The sequence below is a fragment of the Rana temporaria genome, chromosome 9, assembly GCF_905171775.1.
Source record: "Rana temporaria chromosome 9, aRanTem1.1, whole genome shotgun sequence".
In the NCBI taxonomy this organism is placed as follows: Eukaryota; Metazoa; Chordata; class Amphibia; order Anura; family Ranidae; genus Rana; species Rana temporaria.
In genome coordinates, this window is record NC_053497.1 from 98,435,475 (window position 1) to 98,459,656 (window position 24,182).

Consider the following 24,182-nt stretch of genomic DNA (forward strand, 5'->3'; position numbering starts at 1 on the left):
CAACTTCTGATGGTGGGGTGGCTTTTGACATCTAATGTAAAGAAGAGGGGATGCTCTGGACATCTAATCTTACAGATACAATTGGCCCTTTTGAGGGCAATCATAATGTTGATGCCGCCCACAATGAAATTGAGTTTGACACCCCTGCCTGGAGAATAAAATGGTGGTTGTTGCAATATTTTATGTCACACTGTATTTGCACAGCAGTCTTTCAAACGCAATTTTTTGGGGGAAAAAAAATACACTTTCATGAATTAAAAAAGAAAACGAAAAAAATGTTTTTGTATAATGTGAAAGATGATGTTACACCACGGGAATCGTGATCTGTATTCTAAGCAAAAAAATTGTGCAGTTCTTATATACACTGATTGTACCAAAGATATGTAGCAGTATACATTTTGGCCAAAATTTATGAAGAAAATCTACTAATTTGCAAAATATAACAGAAACTAAGAAAATGCTTTTTTTTTTTTTTTTTTACAAAATTGTCTTTTTTTTTCATTTATATCGTAAAAATAAATAAAAAAAACCCAATGGTGATCAAATATCACCAAAACAAACCTCTAAATTGGTCTGGTTAGGAAGGGCGTATAAGTGCCCAGTGGGCAAGTGGTTAAACGCAGCATAAAATGCATATACAAGAAACATGAATGTATTCCAATGAAATTAGTTTATACCACTGCAATGGTTTAAAAAAACTACAGCGTGCTGCATATTTAAATGCAACTTAGTAAAGAATTCCAAAAAACGCACTGCAAGTGCACACGCAGAACCACACAGTGAATGTAGCGATTGTGGCGTAAATGAGCCCTTAAACTTTTTTCTCTAACCCTATTAAGCAAAAGGCATAATGAGCTAGTATGCACCGCATACTAGTTCATTATGAAATACTTGCCTTAGAACGAGGCGTTGGTAACTTACCTGGTCCATGCCAAGGGAGATGACACGTTGCCTCGGCGTGCCTTTCATCGCTGTGAGTGGCTGGAGCCGCGATGTCGCCACTCCCGCTATAAAAATCACTATACAACTACTTTAATATGAGTCTTGATGTACATCCTGGAGGGTCAGTATAGGGAAAAGCCCATTATTATAGGGAAGAGCCCATTATTATAGGTAAGAGCCCATTATTATAGGGAAGACCCCATTATTATAGGAAAGATCCCATTATTATTATTGGGAAGAGCCCATTATTATAGGGAAGAGCTAATTATTATAGGGAAGATCACATTATTTTAGGGAAGAGCCCATTATTTTAGGGAAGAGCCCATTATTATAGGGAAGATCCCGTTATTATAGGGAAGACCCCATTATTATAGGGAAGATTCCATTATTATAGGGAAGATCCAGTTATTATAGAGAAGAGCCCATTATTATAGGGAAGAGCCCATTATTATAGGGAAGAGCTAATTATTATTATAGGGAAGATCCCGTCATTATAGGGAAGACCCCATTATTATAGGGAAGAGCCCATTATTATAGCCAAGATCCCATTATTATAGGGGAAAGCACATTATTATAGGGAAGATCCCATAATTGTAGGGAAGACCCCATTATTATAGGGAAGACTCCATTATTACAGGGAAAAGCCCATTAATATAGGGAAGACCCCATTATTATAGGGAAAGCCTATTATTATAGTGAAGATCCCATTATTATAGAGAATATCCCATTATTATAGGGGAAAGCCCATCATTATATGGAAGATCCTATTATTATAGAGAAGATCCCATTATTATTATTGGGAAGATCCCATTATTGTAGGGAAGACCCCATTATTACAGGGAAAAAAACATTAATATGGGGAAAAGCCCATTATTATAGGGAAGACCCCATTATTATAGGGAAAGCCTATTATTATAGTGAAGATCCCATTATTATAGAGAATATCCCATTATTATAGGGGAAAGCCCATCATTATATGGAAGATCCTATTATTATAGAGAAGATCCCATTTTTATTATTGGGAAGATCCCATTATTGTAGGGAAGACCCCATTATTACAGGGAAAAAAACATTAATATGGGGAAAAGCCCATTATTATAGGGAAGATCCCATTATTATAGGGGAAAGCACATTATTATGGGGAAGATCCCATTATTATTATTGGGAATATCCCATTATTATTATAGGGAAGATCCCATTATTATAGGGAAAAGCCCATTATTATTGGGAAGATTCCATTATTATAGGGAAGACCCCATTATTACAGGGAAGACCCTGTTATTAGAGGGAAAAGCCCATTATTATAGAGAAGACCCCATCATTATAAGGAATATCTCATTATTATTATTATTATTATAAGGAAGACCCCATCATTATAGGCAATATCTCATTATTATTATTATTATTATAGGGAAGACCCCATTATTAGAGGGAAAAGCCCATTATTATAGGGAAGACCCCATCATTATAGGGAATATCTCATCATTATTATTATAGGGAAGAGCCCATTATTGTAATCCTAGACATTTTCCTGCTCACACTAATAAGCCATTGATAAATGGAAGGTGCAGTCAGCCGAGGACAAGGATATCACCGATCTTCCCAGCAGGGCAACACACTCATTAGAGAAAGCAATATATTGTGATCTTCAGTCTGCCATTAATCTGGGCACAAAGCGCTGCCCTCCCTCCCCTGACAAGCTCTCACATCATTAGCTCCAGCACATTGATTAAGACTGGGAGTAAGAGAGCAATCGCCTGCAGGAAGTAGATGGTGTACAGGAGCGCGGAGCCTTCTGGGAGACGTAGTCCTGAGCCGGACACCAGCTATAGGGGGGGGCGGCAGAGAGGACTCCATTTCCCAGCAGCAGTGCGGAGTGTCCCTGTGCCTGCTCGGAGCTGTGCTCACATCTTAATCCATTGTACTGTGTTGTTGGTGCTTTTCACATTCCACTGGACGTTGAAGTGTAAAGTGCAGAGCATGGGGGATGAGCAGGAGATCATGTGTAAGCTGGAGAGCATCAAGGAGATCAGGTACTGTGTGTATGGCCGATCGGTGGGGGATTCTCTTCTGCATGGACACTATTGTTATTTTAGGAGGAATTTCAGATAATCGGAGACAATCAATGATCATTAGATGAGAGCGATTGGAAGTCAGCAGGGGGTCGGGTGGTCCAGCAGGTGCTGCAGGCAGCATGTGGATATAATAGATCTAGAGAGGAGCCATTCCCCATCGGGGATCCCTGGCTGTCAGGGTGGATCACTTGTAGATCTGCTCCATTCTATCATCCTGCTTTGCTTTCCTTCTCATTAGATTTATGACAGATCAGAGGGTGAGAACAATGACCCCCAATCAGAGGAGTGGGGCTGAGTGTCCAGTGTGGACAGGTTCGATCCCCATTCATTTCCATGGATGTTGGACACAAAAGCCATCTGATTTCCTCCTGCTGGCCTCCAACATAACAAGAAGAGAGATGATTGTGTCCCTTTGTAACCTGTGTCTGATGGGAGCTGTACTCCTATTTCAGCATCCCTCTGTATTGTCTGTAACTATGCCGTATCCAAGTGACATTAAAGCTTCCCATACATTACAAAAAAATCCCAGCCGATTTCCCCATCTACACATTGGATGGATGGAGGAATCCTCCCCGCTGTATCCTTGTAGCGCTGCAGCCCATCAGATCAAATCAGATGACCTTTGCAGAACGCGCGTTTGGGTGTAATTAAGTAATTACACCCCAAATGCGCCAAAAAATTAATTTTGCAACATACAAAAAATATGTGTAAAAAAAAAAACGGCTGTTCAAAAATGTGCCGGCTACAAAAAAAAAAGTAAAAAAAAAATGCACTGGAGCTGCATTTTCAGAGTGTAGGGCATTTAATTCAAGTAAAATGGTGGCCCTACATGTCGCACCAAAAAAACGCAATGCTCTCGCGTCGCCCAGGTGTAAATGCAGCCCAAGCGATATCCTGTATTGGTTTTTCATTAAATAATTTTTTTAAGCTGGGTTCATACCGGTACATTACAGCAGCCTTTTCCAACCAATGAGCCTTGGAAAAATGCCCAAACATTGCCCAAAAATTGTATACAAGTCAGTGGGTGGATGAGACCTACTTTTTAGTTGCATAAAAGCCACAGGTTTTCATTGTGCACCATTACAACCTTCTAGCCGCCGGCATCCTAACAACCAATGACATCATCAGTTGATAATGAGGACATCGGTCGTCCACCGAGCATCCTTGTTTGATTTCCCCCTGCTCCTCTCTGTCAGCACTGGGGTCATATTAGCTAAGTGATGGAGGAAGAAGAAAAACATTGGAATACTAATCCGCAGTGTGCAAAAGTGTATTTGATTTGGAAGAATAAAAAAACTCTGTTGGGTGTCCTATGTGTGTGGATGTTGCTGCATTAAGTACACCTATTAGAATAGCTTTTTACGTTTTTCGAATAGGGTGCCTCGAGACTGTGCATCATTTTTAGAGGGTGCTTTTACTGAAAAAAAAAGGTTGAAAAACGCTGCACTACAGTATGTGCAATTTCTTTAGGCGCACCCCCATTGACTTCTATTAGAGCATGCGTTTTCATGGAAGCGCATCGAAGTTCTGCATCATTGATGCCTAGTACACACAATGAGAAACTCCGACTACTAGACTACTCCATGCTCGGAAGTTAAAGGATACATTACATCACTCTGTCTGTCGAATGAGAATTTTTGTAACTTTAGTAACCTATTGGGTTTCCATATGAGACTAGAATGTAAAAAAATAAAATGGTCAATCATTTGTCCAATTATAACACACACACACACACACACACACACACACACACACACACTTTGAAACAGTCAGTGTATGTAAGTTGTGGTCATGGGCACTGCTTACAAATCCCATAGTCGTCCTAGGAAGTGAGCAAGAGAGGGTGGCTAGGTTCCTGTATTCAGTAGGACAATTGAGAATGAATATAGCCACGAAGGAACAGATAACAAAAAAATATATTTTGAGGTGTGCAAAAGAAGTGTGTGTGTGTGTGTGTGTGTGTGTGTGTTTATTTTTTTTATGTAAGACTACATAGTTGAACAGAATTTTTTGAAAACAACAGTGTTTAAGTGGTATTAAAGTGGAGGTTCACCCTAAAACAATTATAAAACATTACATCCAGCATACTAACGACATGTACAGTATGCTGGTATTTTTTTTTTCACCGTACAAACCGTTTTATTGTTATTCCCCCCCCCCCCCCTGGGTTCTGATTCCCGCGGGACTGGGCGTTCCTAATGAGAGGTTAGATGATTGACGTCTGGTGAAAAACTTCCCATGGCGCATAAGGCGTGTCACCAGCTTTCCGTAAATAGCCGACCTGCGAGTCGGCTCTATACGGCGCCTGCCGTGTAGAGCTGACTGTGCAGGCGCCATATAGAGCCGACTCGCAGGTCGGCTATTTACGGAAAACTGGTGACGCGCCATGGGAAGTTTTTCACCAGACGTCAATCATCTAACCTCTCATTAGGAACGCCCAGTCCCGGGGGAATCAGAACCCGGAAGCCGGGGGAAATAACAATAAAACAGTATGTAAGGCCAAAAAAAGTAAAAAATACCAGCATACTGTACATGTCGTTAGTATGCTGGATGTAATGTTATATAATTGTTTTAGGGTGCACCTCCACTTTAAACCCAAAAACATGTATTATGTCGCAGCTTACCAATACTTGCATGTGGTGGCTGCATTCGTTTTCTTCTTGGGCTTTCTTTCCTTACTGGCAGGGTCACCGGAGGACCCTGCCAGTAAGTGTTATTTTTCCACTGAACAAATTGTCCTGCAAAAGTAGCAGTTGGAGAGTTGAGATAAATCATTTATCACTAATGGGTGCTTACAATGATCAGCTTTTATTTATTCATATAAAGCCTTTATTACAAAAGAGGAAAAAAATATTTCTGTAACTGCTTAATGACAAATCACACACATGTACATCATTTGGCTTTAAGTGCTACAGGCATTATCCCGCTATTGTGTTTTTTGGCAGGCGACTTTTATGTAAAAGCCATTTTAGCTGCTAATTAGCTGCTGGATGGCTTTTACAGGTGGCAGGATAGGTCCACCTCCCGGAATGAAAGGCAGCGCTCCAGTGCTTACCATAGAGATGGTCGAGGACCAGAAGGTCCCAGATCTCTGTGATATTGAAAACCAGAAGAGATGAGCAGTTTCATCACTTCCAGTTTTCCGGTTGTAAACAACCCCTTTTTAAGTTGGTAAAGCATCTGAATACATGGATCTTTATGTGATCAGATGCTTGTCTGATAAACCCCAGATCTTTCTAGGAGTACCTGTCACTGCCTATTGTTGTCACAAGCAATATTTACATACTTTGTGATGGCAATAAGTGATTACTTTTTTTTTTTTTTTTTAAATGAATGAAACCGTATAAAAATAAATGTAATAAACCCTTTTTAAAGTGATACCTGTTCCCCCTATGCTCACTCCCAAAGGCGAATGCACGCATAGCTAAATGCCGATCGTACCACACATGAGCTATTGCTGTGAACGTCAGAGCGAGAGTAATAATTCTAGCACAAGACTTCCTCTATATCTCTAAACCGGTAACCTGTAAAGGCTTTTAAAGCAGCGCCTATGGCAAAGTAGTTTGTCGCTATTCTACTAACATGTACAATTTTTAAAGCATAACATGTAGGGCCGAAACAACTAATCGATTAATCGACAACTAATTGATTATGAAATTAATCGATTACAATTTTCATAATCGATTAATCGGCCAGTAACATAATGGGGTTAAAAAAACAAAAATTAGCCCTTTATAGTACAAAAAAAGCAAATCGCTACTGTAAATATTACTTTCACTGTCCAACAGTAAAAAAATGAACCCCTTACAGTAGCGATTATTTGCTCTTTTTGTACTTTTTATTTTAGTTTTTTTAACCCCATTATGTTACTAAACATCTCAGGCCTGGGTCACACCTGTTTTTTGGTGCTTTTTGCAGAAACGCACTACAGTTCATTTACATGTTTTCCTATGGGACACGTTCACATCCATGATTTTTTTTCATCTGCTGCGTATTTGGAAAGGGCAAGAACTTTTTAACGCAAAACGATGCCATTTTTTTTTTTTTTTTTGGTTCAATATACTTCAATGTAGAAGCTGCAGAAAAGCATGTAATGTGTTTTTTTTTTTTGCGGCAATTTGTTTTTGTAATCTGCCCAACAACAAATTGGCCCAAATTTTGTATTTATTTTTTTAAGACGATTAATCAAAACAATCGGCCAACTAATCGATTATGAAAATAATTGTTAGTTGCAGCCCTAATAACATGTATGGCAGGGTTTGACAAATTTGCTTGGAATCTAGGAGCCAGCTAAAAAAGTTAGGAGCCAGAAAACGCGCCCCGTCCCGACAAGCTTGCGCGCAGAAGCGAACACATACGTGAGATTTTAAAGGGTAAAAAGGGATTTTAAAGGGTAAAAGTTTGTCGGCATTCCACGAGCGGACGCAATTTTCAAGCTTGACATGTTGGGTATGAATTTACTCGGCGTAACATTATCTTTCATAATATAAAAAAAAATGGGGATAACTTTACTGTTGTCTTATTTTTTAATTAAAAAAGTGTAATTTTTTCCCAAAAAATTGCGCTTGTAAGACCGCTGCGCAAATACGGCGTGACAGAAAGTATTGCAACGATCGCCATTTTATTCTCTAAGGTGTTAGGATAAAAAATATATATAATGTTTGGGGGTTCTAATTAGAGGGAAGAAGATGGCAGTGAAAATAGTGAAAAATTACATTAGAATTGCTGTTTAACTTGTAATGCTTAACTTGTAATACCAACGGCCACCACCAGATCGCGCCAGCTTACACATCTGGTGGTAATAACTTGTAATACCAACGGCTCACCACCAGATGGCGCCAAGTCGCCAGGACCCTATTACTAGTCGCCATGGCGACTTGGCGACCGGGATTTGTTGATCCCTGATGTATGGTATCTATTTCCTAAGCGTAACCCCATATTTTATATTTTAACAAAAATTGGGTATTTTATTGTGTTTGTGTGCATTAATATTCATTAAAGTGTATTTTTTTCCCCAAAAAATTGCGTTGGAAAGACTGCTGCTACAAATACCATGTGACATATAAAGTGTCTAATTCCACCGTTTTATATTCTCTAGGGCCTCTGCTACAAAAAAATATAGGGCCAGATCCTCAAAAGAGATACGGCGGAGTAACTGCTGTTACTCCGTCGTATCCCTGGTCCTAACTATGGAACTGATCCACAGACTCAGTTTCCCATAGTTAGGACGAAGATCCGACATGTGTAATTGAATTACACTGTCGGATCTTAAGGATGCAATTCTAGGCCGGCCGCTAGGTGGCGAGGCCATTGAGGCCGGCGTAGAATATGCAAATGACCAGTTACGGCGATCCACGAACGCTCCGACGGGCCCGACGCTCTAAATCTACGTCGTTTACGTCGAGTTCCGCCGCGTAAAACTAGGGCTAAGCCCTAGTTGTCCTAAGCCATGTTAAAGGGGTTGTAAAGGAAAATTTTTTTTTTCATAATAAGCATTCTTTACCTGCAGACATTCCTCTTTTCACTTCCTCATTGTTCGTTTTTGCTCAGAAGTCGCTCTATCTCTTCTCTGTTCTGTTCACTTCCTGCTTGTCTGATTTTACTGACCACCGTGACGGGAGGCTTAACTGCGGTGGTCAGTAACGTGCTCACCCCCTCCTGGGAACTACATCTGTGCAGCAGGGTGCTCTCTACGTGTTAGAGACTTCAAGGAGGTGTGAATTACTGGGCGTGGCACAATTCATACTGGGAAATGTAGTTCTTAGATGATCAAATGATGCAAACCAGGAAGTAAATGAGAGAACAGAAACTGGAATTTCGGAGGTGATATAGATGAAGGAATTTAATAGGTATTTACTCGTTTTTTAACAGAATCATTACACTATTCTGTCTGTCTACCTTGCAGACATTAATTTTAGGCAAAAAATGTTTTTCCTTTAGTGACCCTTTAAGTATGGCCGTCGTTCCCGCGTCAAATTTTAAATTCTACGTCGTTTGCGTAAGACGTCCGTGAATGGCGCTGGACGCCATTTACGTTAACGTCTAAGCAAATGACGTCGGAGCGACGTCAGTTAGCGCAATGCACGTCGGGTAATTTACCCGACGGAGCATGCGCAGTACGTCCGGCGCGGGAGCGCGCCTAATTTAAATGGGACTCGCCCATTTGAATAGGAACGCCTTGCGCCGGACGGATTTAAGTTACAGCGCCGCAAATTTCCAGGTAAGTGCTTTGTGGATCGGCACCTAACTTGGGAGATTTGCGGCAGTGTAACTTAACTCTGAAAAGTTAAGTTGCGCTCGGCGACTGTGGATCTGGCCCATAATGTATGGGGAGTCTGAGTAATTTTATAGCAAAAAAATGTGTCAGAAAAAGACCTGGCCTTCAAGTGGTTTAGCTGGAGTTTGGCTTTGATTTAATTTTTTAAAAAATATACTTTTATATATAAAATATGCAGATAACAAATAGGGGGTACATTCTCCCCTGTACTGCAACACAGCACATAAATACACCACATAGTCCAATCAGGCAAATAAATGACATTTACTCAGCTGTGTGATTACTAATATGTTGTGCAGAGCACGCATGACGCCGCTTTACCCCGTAAGCTCCTAGATATCGCAAAAAAACTTGTGAGGCAATGTCTGAGATGAACAACCGCTTCACATGTTTTACATGGCAACAACAAACCAACTGTACAACATGCTTTAAAAAAAAGCAATGGGGGGAGGGCTTCAGTTTGTTGGTGCATCTAAATCTGCTAGTACATCTAAAACAACTCTCTCCGTAGATTGGGGTCTCCAAACCTTCTAAACAAAAGGCCAGTTTACAGTTCTTCAGACTTTAGGGGGCCGGACTGTGGCCTGTGGGAATATAATTTTATTTTATTTATTTCTGGTGTAGACAGTGCCCTATCTTTGGTATTAAGTGGAGGAATAGTGCCCCATTGTTGGTGTCGATGTCTTGTATTATTGGGATAAATAGTGCCCATAGGCTCATGATAGTAACTCGGAAGCGATGACATAACATCACTTCTGGTTTACTCATAAACAATTGTCGACATTTAAAAAAAGCATTAAACACTGATCTTTGGGTTTAGAATGCTTTTAAGCAGAGGAGGGATTTGTGGTCTTATAGACCCCAGATCTCTCTATAAAGAGTACCTGTCGCATGCCTATTGCCGTCACAAGGATTCTTTCTTTCTTTCTTTCTTTCTTTCTTTCTTTCTTTCTTTCTTTCTTTCTTTCTTTCTTTCTTTCTTTCTTTCTTTCTTTCTTTCTTTCTTTCTTTCTTTCTTTCTGACCTGCACCAGATGCTCCTTCATCCCACCACTTTGAAAAAAGTTAACTAAAATTCGAAATTAATTACCGTATTTATCGGCGTATAACACGCACCAACATTTTAAGAGGGAAGTTTCAGGAAAAAAATCTTTTAACTAAACAACTTTGAATTAAAATAAGGGTCAATGCCCATCTGAAGCCTGATAAATTCCCATCTGCAGCACATCTCAACAATGCAGCCTGATCAATGCCTATCTCATCATGCAGCCTTATCAATGCCCCTTTTTAGCCTCAATGCAATCTCACCATCAGTGCATGAAATCACAGAGCTGTCATCTGGACCGTGCATGAAATCACAGAGCTGTCACCTCCTGTTCAGCTCTCACTCGGCACTAGCAGTCACACAGACACACACAGTCCCGCCTCCACCATCGGCATTGGACCAGCTCCTGTGATAGACAGAATACTGGTCCAATGCCAGTGGCAGAGGCGGAACTGTTTGTGTGACATGAGAGCCGAACAGGAGATGATGGCTCGTGAAGTCCAGCTGTTCGGCTCTCACTCGGCAGTCACACACACAGTCCCACCTCCGCCATCGGCATTGGACCAGCTCCTGTGATAGACAGAATACTGGTCCAATGCCAGTGGCGGAGGCGGGACTGTGTGTGTGACGTGAGAGCCGAACAGGAGATGACAGCTCGTGAATTCTGGCTGTGTTTGTCCCCCTTCTTACCTTCCAAGGTACACTATCGGCGTATAACACGCACCCGCGATTTGCCCCCTATTTTCAGGGGAAAGAAGTGAGTGTTATACGCCGATAAATACGGTACCTCTAGTTTGTAGATAACACAACTGACATGAAGGTTGGGTTCACTTATGCGAATTGGGGATGCAGATTTCTCTGCATCCAATTCGCTTGACAGTAGACTGTGACCGACTCTCAATGGAGCAAGTTCACATATCTCCGGGGCGGAGGGTCCTGTGTGTCCTTGGCTCAGTTTTCAGATCCGAATTCAGGCAAAAATTCTGACCTGATTCGCCTCTAAAACAGGGACGCTCCGTACCCCCTGCTGTGAGCGGCTCTGCAAATAGTGTGAACCCAGCCTAAGACCCATTCTAAGCTGGCGTACAGAGACGGGCAGAGTTTCTGTCTCTGTACACTGTGAAGCAGGGTGACATATTTGCCACCTCTAACACCACGTCTCCTCACCTGTCACTGATTGTCCAGGACAATGCCGGCTTCATACCTGACAGACTCCTAGAAACAAGTGAACCTATTGGAGATTCTGAGAGACCAGTTGCCCATCACGTACAACATAAAATTTTATGAATAAAATAAATAGCTGTAAATCGCAGCTCTATAGAATTCCATTGCAGTGAATAAAATAATAAAATAGCAGGGACATGAAGTAAAGAGCACATGAACCAAAGGCATTGAATTTCCCATACCACTGCGCTCCCTGCACAGCTTTAGAAGAAATAAAGCTGGTTATAGATTGTTAACATTTTAAACGAAAACTCTTATGCCGCGTACACACGATCGGAATTTCTGATGGAATGTTGGCTCAAACTTGTGTTGCATACACACGGTCACACAAATCTTGTCCAAAATTTGCGACCGTCAAGAACGCAGTGACATACAAGACGTACGACAAGCCGTGATCAACGAAGTTCAATAGACAGTTCGGCTCTTCTGCTTGATTGTGAGCAATGCGTGTTTTTTTGCACGTCGAAATTGCATACAGACGAGTGGATTTTCCCAGAACTTTTTCCATCTGAAAAATAGAGAACCTGCTCTCAATCTTTTGTTGGCGGAAATTCCGACAGCAAAAATCCGACGGAACATACACACGGTCGGAATTTCCGAACAAAAGCTCACATCGGACTTTTAATGTCGATATTTTTGATCGTGTGTACGCGGCATTAGGATAAGTTTTAGGAAAAATCGTACGAAAATTATCAGAACTTTTGTTTTATTGTTTTGAAAGACTTTTGTTTATTTTGGAAAGGATGGACTTTACCAACCGAAAACCGCGTACACCGTTGGAAATAATTTGTTAGAGAAAAATTTTCCCTCCTGCTCCTTCTAACTTTCTCCTCAATGCGATCGAAAATGAACGTCTTTGACCCACTAATGATTAGAAAATGAACGAACCTTCTTTCCCCAATAAATTTTGATATTCTATTTAGCTTTTGTCTAATCACCACTTTACAACCTACACCCCATTGTCCTTTCTACATTTCCTAAAACTCTTCTGTTATATAGGTAATGGACAGTTATTTCGATTCATATCCTGTATTTTGTTCTGCACTCCTAAAGAAAGAATTCTGTCTACGCCAAATATTCTTAGATCCAAGATGCTGTTATATTTGGTTAATATGTAGCAGTTTTCAAAGTAGTTCTGCTTATTATGTAATATGCAGTGTAAGTTTTTTTTTTTTTTTTTATTATATATTTTAATACTGAAGCCAGTCAGATCAAACTAATGTAATTTTATTCATATATTTAATTCACTGTCTGACCTCTTCAGAAGCCCTCTAACAACTGATCCTTTCACTGAATTGATTGCCTGAGTTGTTTACAAGTAGAAATATTTTTTTTTGCTAGAAAATTGCTTAGAACCTCCAAACATTTTTTTTATATATGAATTCTAAATGCAAAATAACACAAAATCGAACCAATTTTTTTGGTAAAATACAAAAGATGATGTTACGCAGAGTAAATGGATACCTTGCTTATCATGCTTTAAAATTGCGCACACTTGCGGTATGGTGGCAAACCTACGATACTTAAAGGATCACTTAAGGATTTTTTTTTTTTTTTAGCTAAATAGCTTCCTTCACCTTACTGCAGTCCTGGTTTCATGTCCTCATTGCTCGTTTTTGCTTTGATGTTGCTGTAAAACTGCTCTGATCTCCACACTTCCTGGTTGTCTATTTCCTTATAACCATGGTACTGGGAGCTTTTCACGATGGTCTAAGCTGTCATTACTGTGTGTCTAAAACTTAACAGAACCAATCAGATTCATTTTAAAAACAAAACACTGCCCAGGATTTGTTTGTTTTTGTTCTGTGGGTCTCTTTACTTCACAGAAACATGAAACCAGTTTAAAAACTAAAGTGAAACTGTAGGCACAATATATGATTGAATTTAATCTATTTTTAATCATTATTAAAAGGAATCGGTTAACTTTTATGTCTCTATACCCTGTAAACAGTCATTTCAGCAAAACTTTTTTTCCTTTAGTGACCCTTTAAAAATCTCCATAGGCGATGCTTTAAAAATGTTTACAGGTTACCAGTTTAGCGTTACAGAGAAGGTCAAGCGCTAGAATTATTGCTTTCGCTATAAAATTTGCGGCAATACCTCAAGTGTGGTGCAAACACCATTTACATATGCGTGTGTGTGACCTACATATGCGTTTATTTCTGCACACAAGCATAAAGGGATGGGAACGCTCTCAATATTTAATTTTTTTTATATGAAGAGCAGACCCAGACATACCACCCACCCACTCCGCTCATTGTGGCCCGCAACCGGTTACCAACTCGCTTAAGTGGCCCTCGCTCTTCAAAAGGTTGGGCACCCCTGTGCTAGATCATAGAGGTGAGAAGAGATGATCGGGTCTCTCCTTATCTCTGTGGGCAGCCTGCACATACCACCAGATCCTTTCACAGGCTTGAGGGTGAGACTGGTAAGCCTGAGAAACACTGAGTGGCGGGAGGGGGGCGACAACCCCTCCCTCCGCTTCTTAAAGTGATCCAGCGGCTTATCAGCCACTCTGATTTATTTTCAAAATTTAACTGAACAAGCTGAAGATGGAAGCGGATTGGTTGCAATACACAGCTGCTCCAGATTCTGTCTGCTCCAGTTTTGATAAATCTCTCTCCCCCCCCATGGAGTTTGCAACTGTTGAAGTACAGTACCAGTAGGTAGTGATTTTGTAATCAGATTCTTGGTTTCAGTGGATGACTTGTAAGAAAGTGTGAGGCCCCGTACACACGGACGGATAATCTGCCGGACCGTTTTCAGTGGACATGTCCGCCCGGGGATTTCTGTCTGATGGTTGTACACACCATCAGACAGAAATCCGCGCGTAAACAATACGCGGGGCGTGGCCGCGGCCCTGGAAGTTCAATGCTTCCACGCATGCGTCGAATCAGTACGACGCATGCGAGGGATTGCGGTCGGTCGGACGTGTCCGGTGAGTCTGTACAGACGACCGAACGCGTCCGACGGACAGGTTTCCAGCGGACAGATTTCTTAGCATGCTAAGAAATTTTTATCCGCTGGAAACTGTCCGATCCGCGGGACAATTGTCCGCTCGGGCCTACACACGACCGGATCTGTCCGCTGGAACTGGTCCGGCGGACCAGTTTCAGCGGATCGATCCGGTCGTGTGTACGGGGCCTGAGTGTTTTAGAAGTGCTAGTGATCTATCAGATGTCAAAGTGGCTGCCCTACCACATGACTCTGTGCAATGGTACGCTATGATAACATTATTGATGTTTTGTTGGGTCTTCATATAATCCAATACAAAAAAATATATAATAATCTATTGCCAGTCAGAAAAATTTCTCAAGGGCTAGATTTTAGATTTTTTTTTTTTGTAGCTTTTAGTTTAAATGTATTTTTTTATTATAAAGTTTTCAAAAGTGTAACAAAAGTTAACAAAACTTGGCTTCATATACAAATACAGAACACAACATTTCGACAAATGTCATGTGTATGAAAATGCGGAAAGCGTTGCCAACACTATTTTTTTTGATATATGTATGTGTATTATATATATATATATATATATATATATACAGGGCTTTTTTTCAGGGGGAACTTGGTGGAACTCGGTTCCACCACCTCTGGCTCAGACCATTGGGGGGGTTTCTGTGTTTACAAGTGACAGCTCTACACTCTGTGTGTAACCCCCCCCCCCCCCCCCTAAACTCTGCACTCTGTATGTAATGCAATCCTGGTATTTAATGCCCCTTTAAGACCCTCCTACTGGCATGAAATTTGACTGACCACACACACTATTTGATGTAATTTGGAGGGTGTGTGTGGGTGGAGGGGTTTTGGGGGGGTCGTGGTTGAGTTCCAGCACCTATTGTTTGAGAAAAAAAGTCCTGTGTGTGTATATATATATATACTAAATGGCAACAACTTCTTCTTTTTTTTTTTTTTTTTTTTTTAGAGGAATCATTCAGTCGTAATATACATATCGTGCATTTAAAACGTTAAAAAATGCTATGCTCCTGGCAACACGCCTTAGGGATAGATGTCAGCAGTAGAAGTTGGTAAAGATGAAAAAAAATGAAAGCTTATTTCCACAGTAAATAGGGAGAATGAGGGAGAGGATGATGGGGTGGGTTGGTGGCGAAATATTAGGTGAGAGCCTGGGTCAACTTTGGAGTCAGAGTTACAATATATGTTTTATGACTAGGCGGACACAGGGATCCCACACCTGTTCGAAGGTCACAAGAGTAATAGTTATTCTTGCTGTAAGAGTTTCCGTGAGTTTAACTTCTTGAATGTAGGAAGGTCGGTTATGATACCGTTGAAAAGGAATTTCAAATTGGTTTTCCTTCTAAATAGTGCAAATGGAGGTTTGGTGGCCAAATTCTGCTCCATTTCTTTTGATGTAAATTGTTTATTCAATATCTGCCTCCATTTTATTTCGTAGTTGTGCTTTAGGTGTGTGTCAGACTGTGGAGTCATCAAGAGTTGGTATATACAGTATCTGAGATCAGTCCCCTGCTTGCTGCTCCTGTATTGCAAAGCTTTTTAAAAGGAGTAGGGGGTGGAGATTGTGCAAAGTGTTTAACTTGCATATAACTGCACAAAGGCGATTTGTATTTCTTTTGTATGGTTGTAGAGGGCAGAAAAGGTTTTCTAATGCCTCGTACACACGATACGATTGTGGGAAGGGCATTGTCTGTTGACAGACTGTTGTCCTAAATTCTTACCATTGGCACAATTGTTTTCCAATTTTCGGCCAACAAATGTTGGATAACAGGCTAGTAAATTTTTGGCGGACAACGGCTCCATGTCTTTTTTTTATTTTTTTTGTATGGTCGGTATACAAATCTGTCACACAAGTCGAAAGTACAAATGCGCATGCTCCGAATCAATGCTCACCAAACACGAAATTAGCAGAAGGGGCCCAAAGGGTGGCGTTCAAGAGCTGAAATTCCTCGTAGTACGTCACTACGTTCGTGTTCATATAACATGTTTTCTGGATCTCTTTTAGTAAACGTATCATGGAGTTGCAATGTGTCAGTGCATTCCCAAATGGTTGCCTTTGACCATTAACCACTTAAAGACCTCAGGTGTTTTTCAGATTTGGTGTTTGCAAGACTAAAACATTTTTTTTCTGCTAGAAAATTACTTAAAACCCCCAAACATTATATATTTTTTTTTCTAACACCCTAGAGAATAAAATGGCGGTCATTGCAATACTTTTTGTCACACCGTATTTGCGCAGCAGTCTTACAAGCGCACTTTTTTTGGAAAAAATTCACTTTTTTGAATTAAAAAATAAGACAACAATAAATTTGGCCCAATTTTTTTATATATTGTGAAAGATAATGTTACGCCGAGTAAAATGATACCCAACATGTCACGCTTTAAAATTGCGCCCGCTCGTGGCATGGCGTCAAACTTTTACCCTTAAAAATCTAGATAGGCGACGTTTAAAAAATTCTATAAGTTGCATTTTTTGAGCTACAGAGTAGCTCTAGGGCTATAATTATTGCTCTCGCTCTAACGATCGCGGCGATACCTCACTTGTGTGATTTGAACACCGTTTTCATATGCGGGCGCTACTCGCGTATGCGTTCGCTTCTGCGCGCGAGCTCGTCAGGACGGGGCGCTTTAAAAAAAAATTTTTTTTTGTTTTCTTATTTAATTTTATTGATTTTATTATTTTTTACACTAAAATATAAAAAAAAAAAAAAATGATCACTTTTATTCCTATTACAAGGAATGTAAACATCCCTTGTAATAGAAAAAAGCATGACAGGTCCTCTTAAATATGAGATCTGGGGTCAAAAAGACCTCAGATCTCATATTTAGGCTTAAATGCAAAAAAAAAAAAAAAAAAAAGGAAAATTTGTCATTTAAAAAAATGACAGAAAAAAAATTGTCTCTTTAAGAGGCTGGGCGGGACTGACGTTTTGACGTCACTTCCGCCCAGCAGAGCTATGAGGACGGGTGGGGGCCATCTTGCCCTCACTCAAGTCCTCACTCTCCAGGCGGCAGCATCGGATCTCCTCCGCCGCTACCAACGGCTCCGGTAAGCGGCGGAGGGCGCGGAAAAGCGGCGGGAGGGGGGGGCCCCTCTCCCGCCACCGATAACGGCGAATCCGCCGCGGAGACCGCCGTTATCGTTTACACGGCCGCCAGCTGAAAACATGGATATCTCAGTTGTGGCAGCAGCTGCTGCCGTTACTGAGATATCCATGTTTAAAAAGAGGACGTATATATACAGTGGGGGGTCCGTAAGTGGTTAAAGGTGTTGTAAAGGTAAATGATTTTTCACCTTAATGCATTAAGGTGAAAAAAACATCCGACAATACCACCCCCCGCGTTTTACTTACCTGACCCCTCGAAGGTCCCGCGCTCGTCCCAAACACCCTCTTTGCCGCTCAGCCTGGCCATTGATTGGTTATAGTGGATGGATTGAAAGCAGCGCAGCCATTGGCTCTCGCTGGTGTCAATCACATCCAATGGCGTGGCGTGCAGGGGGCGGGGCCGAGTGATACAGTGAGCGGCTATGGCCACCGGCTGTATCACGGGAGTGCACCCGCAAGAACTCAACACCATGCGAGCGCTCTCGCATGAAGGTGTTGTCCTTGTGGGGGGGGGGGGAGAGCAGAGACAGCTGCCGAGGTACCCCAGAAGACCAGGTTCGGGGCCACTCTGTGCAAAACGAGCTGCACAGTGGAAGTAAGTACAATATTTTTTTTATTTTTTTTAAATAACAAACATATCTTTTAGTGATCCTTTAATTATAAGAGTATAAGGCAGACCAGAATAGAACTAGTCTGAGATGAGACGCATAGTAGTATTTTATGATATCCAGGAATGCCACTCTTTCAGGTGAATGAAAGGAGATCACACTGAAATTTTTTCAAAGTTGTCGGGGGAATTATGAAACCTACTATTTTCAAACATTTTTCACCAGTAGGGTGAAATTGAGGTCCTCGTCCGATGATGCGTAGGGTAGGCCTCTAATACTGTGTATAATAAGGGGGTGCCTTGTCGCATCCTCCTTAGCGTACACATGTATTTGCAAATGTGTGCTTGCTATACCCCTGTTTTTAACGCAAACTGTTAACGCAAATGTTAATTCGGTTAATACTAGGTTGGCTGCCGAGTTAGGCTGGGAATTTTCGTTGGTTTTGTTTTACATGCCCTTCCATGTGCTTCTTGCTGCAAAGGCAAGTTATAGGTTTGGGTAAGTGGCCAGTTGTACATGTGCTATCAACACAGCATTCATAATGTAGAAAAACATTAGATTAGAAGAAGCAGTGGGCAGAAAATAGCTTGGGCTGGTCAAATGTTGTGTCAAGCCATATCCGTATTAGTAATACTATCCGTGAAATATTAAATTAATCTTTACAGACATTAAAATTGTGCTGTCTGATAAATATAGTCATGTTGTTCCTTCCAGGAACAAGACTCTTCAGATGGAGAAGATCAAGGCCAGACTGAAAGCTGAGTTTGAGTCCTTGGAGTCTGAGGAACGACATCTAAAAGAGTACAAGCAAGAAATGGACCTTTTACTTCAGGAGAAGATGGCTCATGTAGAAGAACTGAGGCTTATTCATGCTGACATTAATGTGGTATGTATTAGAGCTGTTAACGTTTATTTAACCAGTTTCCACCCAGGCCAATTCTGATATTTCTCCCCCACATGTAAAAATCTTTTATTTTTATTTTATGAAAAGAGCTTTTCTGGAGCATTTCAGTCCTTGGTAGTTCAACTGAAGCAAACAATCAACTATAGGTGGCAAGGCATTGTCAAAAGATCTCTGGGATAAAGTTGTGGCCAGGCACAAGTCAAGAGATGGCTACAACATTTTAAAGGCTTTATCAATGCCTAGAAGCAGGGTGAAGCTGGTCAAAGAGGCTACCTAGAGGCCTTCAGCAGCTCTGAAGCAGTTGCAGGAATTTATGACAGAGTGGTCATGTGACGTGTGACGGCAATACCACAAATTCTCCACAAACGTGGCTTGTATGGGAGGGTTGCAAAAAAAAGCCTCTTATTAAAAAAGGCCAAATGCAGTCACGACTGAGCTTTGCCAAAATGAACTTTGAAGATTCTGAGGCCACATGGGAAAACAGTGTTCTGGTCATATAAGATTACAATATAATTAGAGGTGGTAATATCCTGTCATGGGGTTGTTTCTCTGCAGCAGGGACTGGAGCATTTGTCAGGACAGAAGGAAAGATGGATGGGGCAAAATACCATCAAATTCTTCAGGGACATCTGCTGCCCTCTGCCAGAAAAGTTGCCATTGGGAGGAAGGTTTATCTTCCAAGTTCCAACATGAGAATGACCCAAAGCACAAAATAACCACACAGTGGTTGAAAGAGAAAAGGTCAGAGCCCAGACTTAAACCCCAACATAATAGGTAATGGAACTTCTTTGGTAACTTTACCACCTAGGTAGGTAAAGGTGTTCCCTATTTTAATCCTCTTGATGCAGTTTGGCAGCTCCCATTATCATGTTATCCAAGGAAAGGAGGGTAGACTAGTCCCAGTTAATAACCAAACCTGGAATAGCAGAAGGACTCAGGGAACCCCAAAGACCCTAGAGAGCCAACAGAGTAAAGTGGGCAGGGAGGACTATCGCGGTAAACAGGTAAACTCAAAGAGAGCAGTAATCTCAAAAAATATACATCAATTTATTAATAATGATAAAAAACATCAAACATAGACAACATTTAAAAACAATGCACATAACGTGACGTCGAGCGAATCACCGGAGGTGCAATCCCCAGAAAAGGAGGGTTTTTTTTGGGTGAAGGTTGGAGTGACGATACGGAAGATCTGCAAACCAATCAATATACGCTTATTGCAGTTGTGTAGAAGAATACGTATCGGCCTAAACTGAGGGAAATTTTTTTTTTTTTATATATATATTTTTTGGGGGATATTTATTATAGCAAAAAGTAAAAAATATTGATTTTTTTTTCAAAATTGTCGCTCTATTTTTGTTTATAAATAAAAACCACAGAGGTGATCAAATACCGCCAAAAGAAAGCTCTATTTGTGGGGGAAAAAAAGGACGTCAATCTTATTTGGGAGCCACGTCGCACGACCGTGCAATTGTCAGTTAAAGCGACGCAGTGCCGAATCGCAAAAAGTGGCCTGATCTTTGACCAGCAAAATGGTCCGTGGCTTAAGTGGTTAAAATGCATGCCAACACATGATATATTGAATAAGTAACACATTTTAAAAATTTGTGGGTGCTGCACACCACGATTCAATAGAATTGAATGGAAGATCCCTCATGTGTGTGTGGTTTTTTATTTTTTATTTTTTTTAGCAGCAAGGTATTGTATAAAACAAGTGTGTGTGTGTGTGTATATAAAATATATATATATATATATATATGTGTGTGTGTGTGTGTGTGTGTGTGTGTGTGTATGTGTGTGTATATATATATATATATATATATATATATATATATATATATATATATATATATATATATATATATATATATATATATATATATATATATATATATATATATATATATATAATTTTTTTTTATTATTCCATGTATAAAAGTATCAAAAACAAAAGGGAATAGGGCATAATTACATGGGAGTCATAAAAAGCAATTACTGGTCGTAACATCATACATATCTAAAAAAAAAAAAAAACATGAGGGATCTTCCATTCAACACATGATATATTTGCCAAACATGAAGAAGACCAGTGGCTGCTGGCTATACAAATCCATTTCTATTTTTTTCAGTCTTGCAGTTCTCGCTCCTTCGCTCTCCCCCTCTTCAGTCTTCACATGTTTGCTTTATAATAAATCGCCTTGGATTTTTATCAATGAATACAAGGCTGAGGTGGAGATCATGACGCCATCTGCCCGTCTTTCCAACCCAGCCAATGAGAGGACGACTTGTATGTTTGGGGGGGGGGGGATCTATTTTTTTTATTGTTGTCAAGATACCGTGCAATTGGTTATTGGTATTTTTAATTGTTATTGATTTTGTGTTATTTTTCTCTTCTGTAGATGGAAAACACAATCAAACAGTCAGAAAATGACCTGAACAAACTTTTGGAGTCTACGCGTCGCCTACATGACGAGTACAAGCCACTAAAGGAGCACGTGGATGCACTAAGAATGACTCTAGGACTACAGAGACTACCTGACCTGTGTGAGGAGGAGGAAAAGCTGTCTTTGGAGTAAGTTAGTCAGAGTATGGCCATATATCCTTTGACATTTATACTTGCTTATGGTTTCTAATTCCTCTTTTTACATACAGTATATTGCACAGCTTTTTTCCTTTTTTTCTAAGGGGGTATAAGTCTTCCACCTCAATGAAGACCTAATCCTTCCCTCCTTTCTACCCTCCTGCAAAGCACCCAAAGGAAATTGCTTTAACCGCTTACAGACCAGAAGATTTGGCTGCTTAATGACCAGGCATTTTTTTGCGATACGGCACTGCGTAATTTTAACTGACACTGCGTGGTCGTGTGACGTTGTACCCAAACAAACTTTATTTTGGTGGTATTTGATCACCTCTGCGGTTTTAATTTTTTGCACTATAAACAAAAAAAGAGCAACAATTTTGGGCCGATGTATATTTTTGGTAAATAATCGTGTATATTGATTGGTTTGTGCAAAAGTTATAACATCTACAAACTATGGGAATGATTAATGGCATTTTTTGTCTTTTTAAAAAAAAAATTACTAGTAGTGGCAGTGATCTGCGATTTTTAGCGGTACTGCGACATTGCAGCAGGAAGATTGGACACGTTTGTCCCATTTTTGGGACCACTGACATATATACAGTGATCAGAGCTATACAAATGCACTGATTACTGTGTAATAATCACTGGCAGGAAAGGGGTTAATACTAGGGGCAGATCAAGGGGGTTAAATGTGTTTCCTAGTTAGTGTTTCTAACTGTATGGGGATAGGACTGGGGGAGGAGACATATTGTTCCTACTTACTAGGAACCAACGATATGTCTCCTCTCCCCTGACAGAACAGGGATTTGTGTGTTTTAAAAAGCACAGCAGATCAAACCAAAGAAGAATGACTGTTAGCTTTGTATTCATGGCAGGTGTTTTCTATATGTTGATGATTGGTTTCTTTTTTCACCAATACACACCCAAAAACCAGACAAAAATATACACCCAAAAACCAGACAAAAATATACACCCAAAAACCAGACAAAAATATACACCCAAAAACCAGACAAAAATATACACCCAAAAACCAGACAAAAATATACACCCAAAAACCAGACAAAAATATACACCCAAAAACCAGACAAAAATATACACCCAAAAACCAGACAAAAATATACACCCAAAAACCAGACAAAAATATACACCCAAAAACCAGACAAAAATATACACCCAAAAACCAGACAAAAATATACACCCAAAAACCAGACAAAAATATACACCCAAAAACCAGACAAAAATATACACCCAAAAACCAGACAAAAATATACACCCAAAAACCAGACAAAAAATATACACCCAAAAACCAGACAAAAATATACACCCAAAAACCAGACAAAAATATACACCCAAAAACCAGACAAAAATATACACCCAAAAACCAGACAAAAATATACACCCAAAAACCAGACAAAAATATACACCCAAAAACCAGACAAAAATATACACCCAAAAACCAGACAAAAATATACACCCAAAAACCAGACAAAAATATACACCCAAAAACCAGACAAAAATATACACCCAAAAACCAGACAAAAATATACACCCAAAAACCAGACAAAAATATACACCCAAAAACCAGACAAAAATATACACCCAAAAACCAGACAAAAATATACACCCAAAAACCAGACAAAAATATACACCCAAAAACCAGACAAAAATATACACCCAAAAACCAGACAAAAATATACACCCAAAAACCAGACAAAAATATACACCCAAAAACCAGACAAAAATATACACCCAAAAACCAGACAAAAATCTAAACACACAAGCAGACAGCTACTATAAATTCAAAATAAAACACGAACAAAAAACAAACAAAATACAAGCACAAAAAAACAATCAGCAAAAACAACAAACAAACAAATTAACAAAATACACTTATCAAAAACAAACACCAACTAGACTCTCCAACTCCTCAAACACTTTTCTCACAAACACAACTTACCAACACACCAACAAACATTAAGAGCAGAAGCAAATTGCTCATGGAAGGGAAACACTGGGATATACCTTTGCAAGGGAAGTGTGTTTGACTGGGGCTTTTTATACACAGGGCGATCCTCAAACTAAGTACGCTTGGCCTTTTACCTATCTCACTGATTGCGCCGAGCAAAGTTCTGCACATGCGCAGTGAGCAGCAGATTTGTGCGCGCATGCGCAGTACGGCCGGCCCTTCATTTGCATGGGGTCACGGCTCATTACAATGAAGCACGCCCACTTCCTTCCCACTTGCAATAACCCCGCCTTACGCCTCGGAATTTAAGTTACGCAGGCGCAATTTTGTGCGCAAATGCGCTGTGGATACGGCACTTACGACACCAACTTAGGGCGCCGTAACTTAAATGACATAAGTTTTGACTAACTAAAATTGCGCCGCTGTTTGTGGATTAGGCCCGCTGTTCCTAATCACTAGGAACGGAAGATCCCTCCCT

General features: G+C 40.3%; 1 protein-coding gene across 1 annotated transcript in view; it reads left to right on the forward strand.

Moving 5' to 3' along the window:
* Positions 1–2,778: 2,778 nt before the first annotated feature.
* Positions 2,779–24,182, forward strand: part of ZC4H2 (zinc finger C4H2-type containing) — a 38,758-nt gene continuing 17,354 nt past the window's right edge. Inside the window, exons 1-3 of the mRNA XM_040323953.1 lie at positions 2,779–2,975; positions 18,968–19,139; positions 21,557–21,729. Coding sequence (XP_040179887.1) covers positions 2,923–2,975; positions 18,968–19,139; positions 21,557–21,729 — 398 coding nt within the window. The 5' untranslated portion in view covers positions 2,779–2,922. The remainder of the gene's footprint in view (positions 2,976–18,967; positions 19,140–21,556; positions 21,730–24,182) is intronic.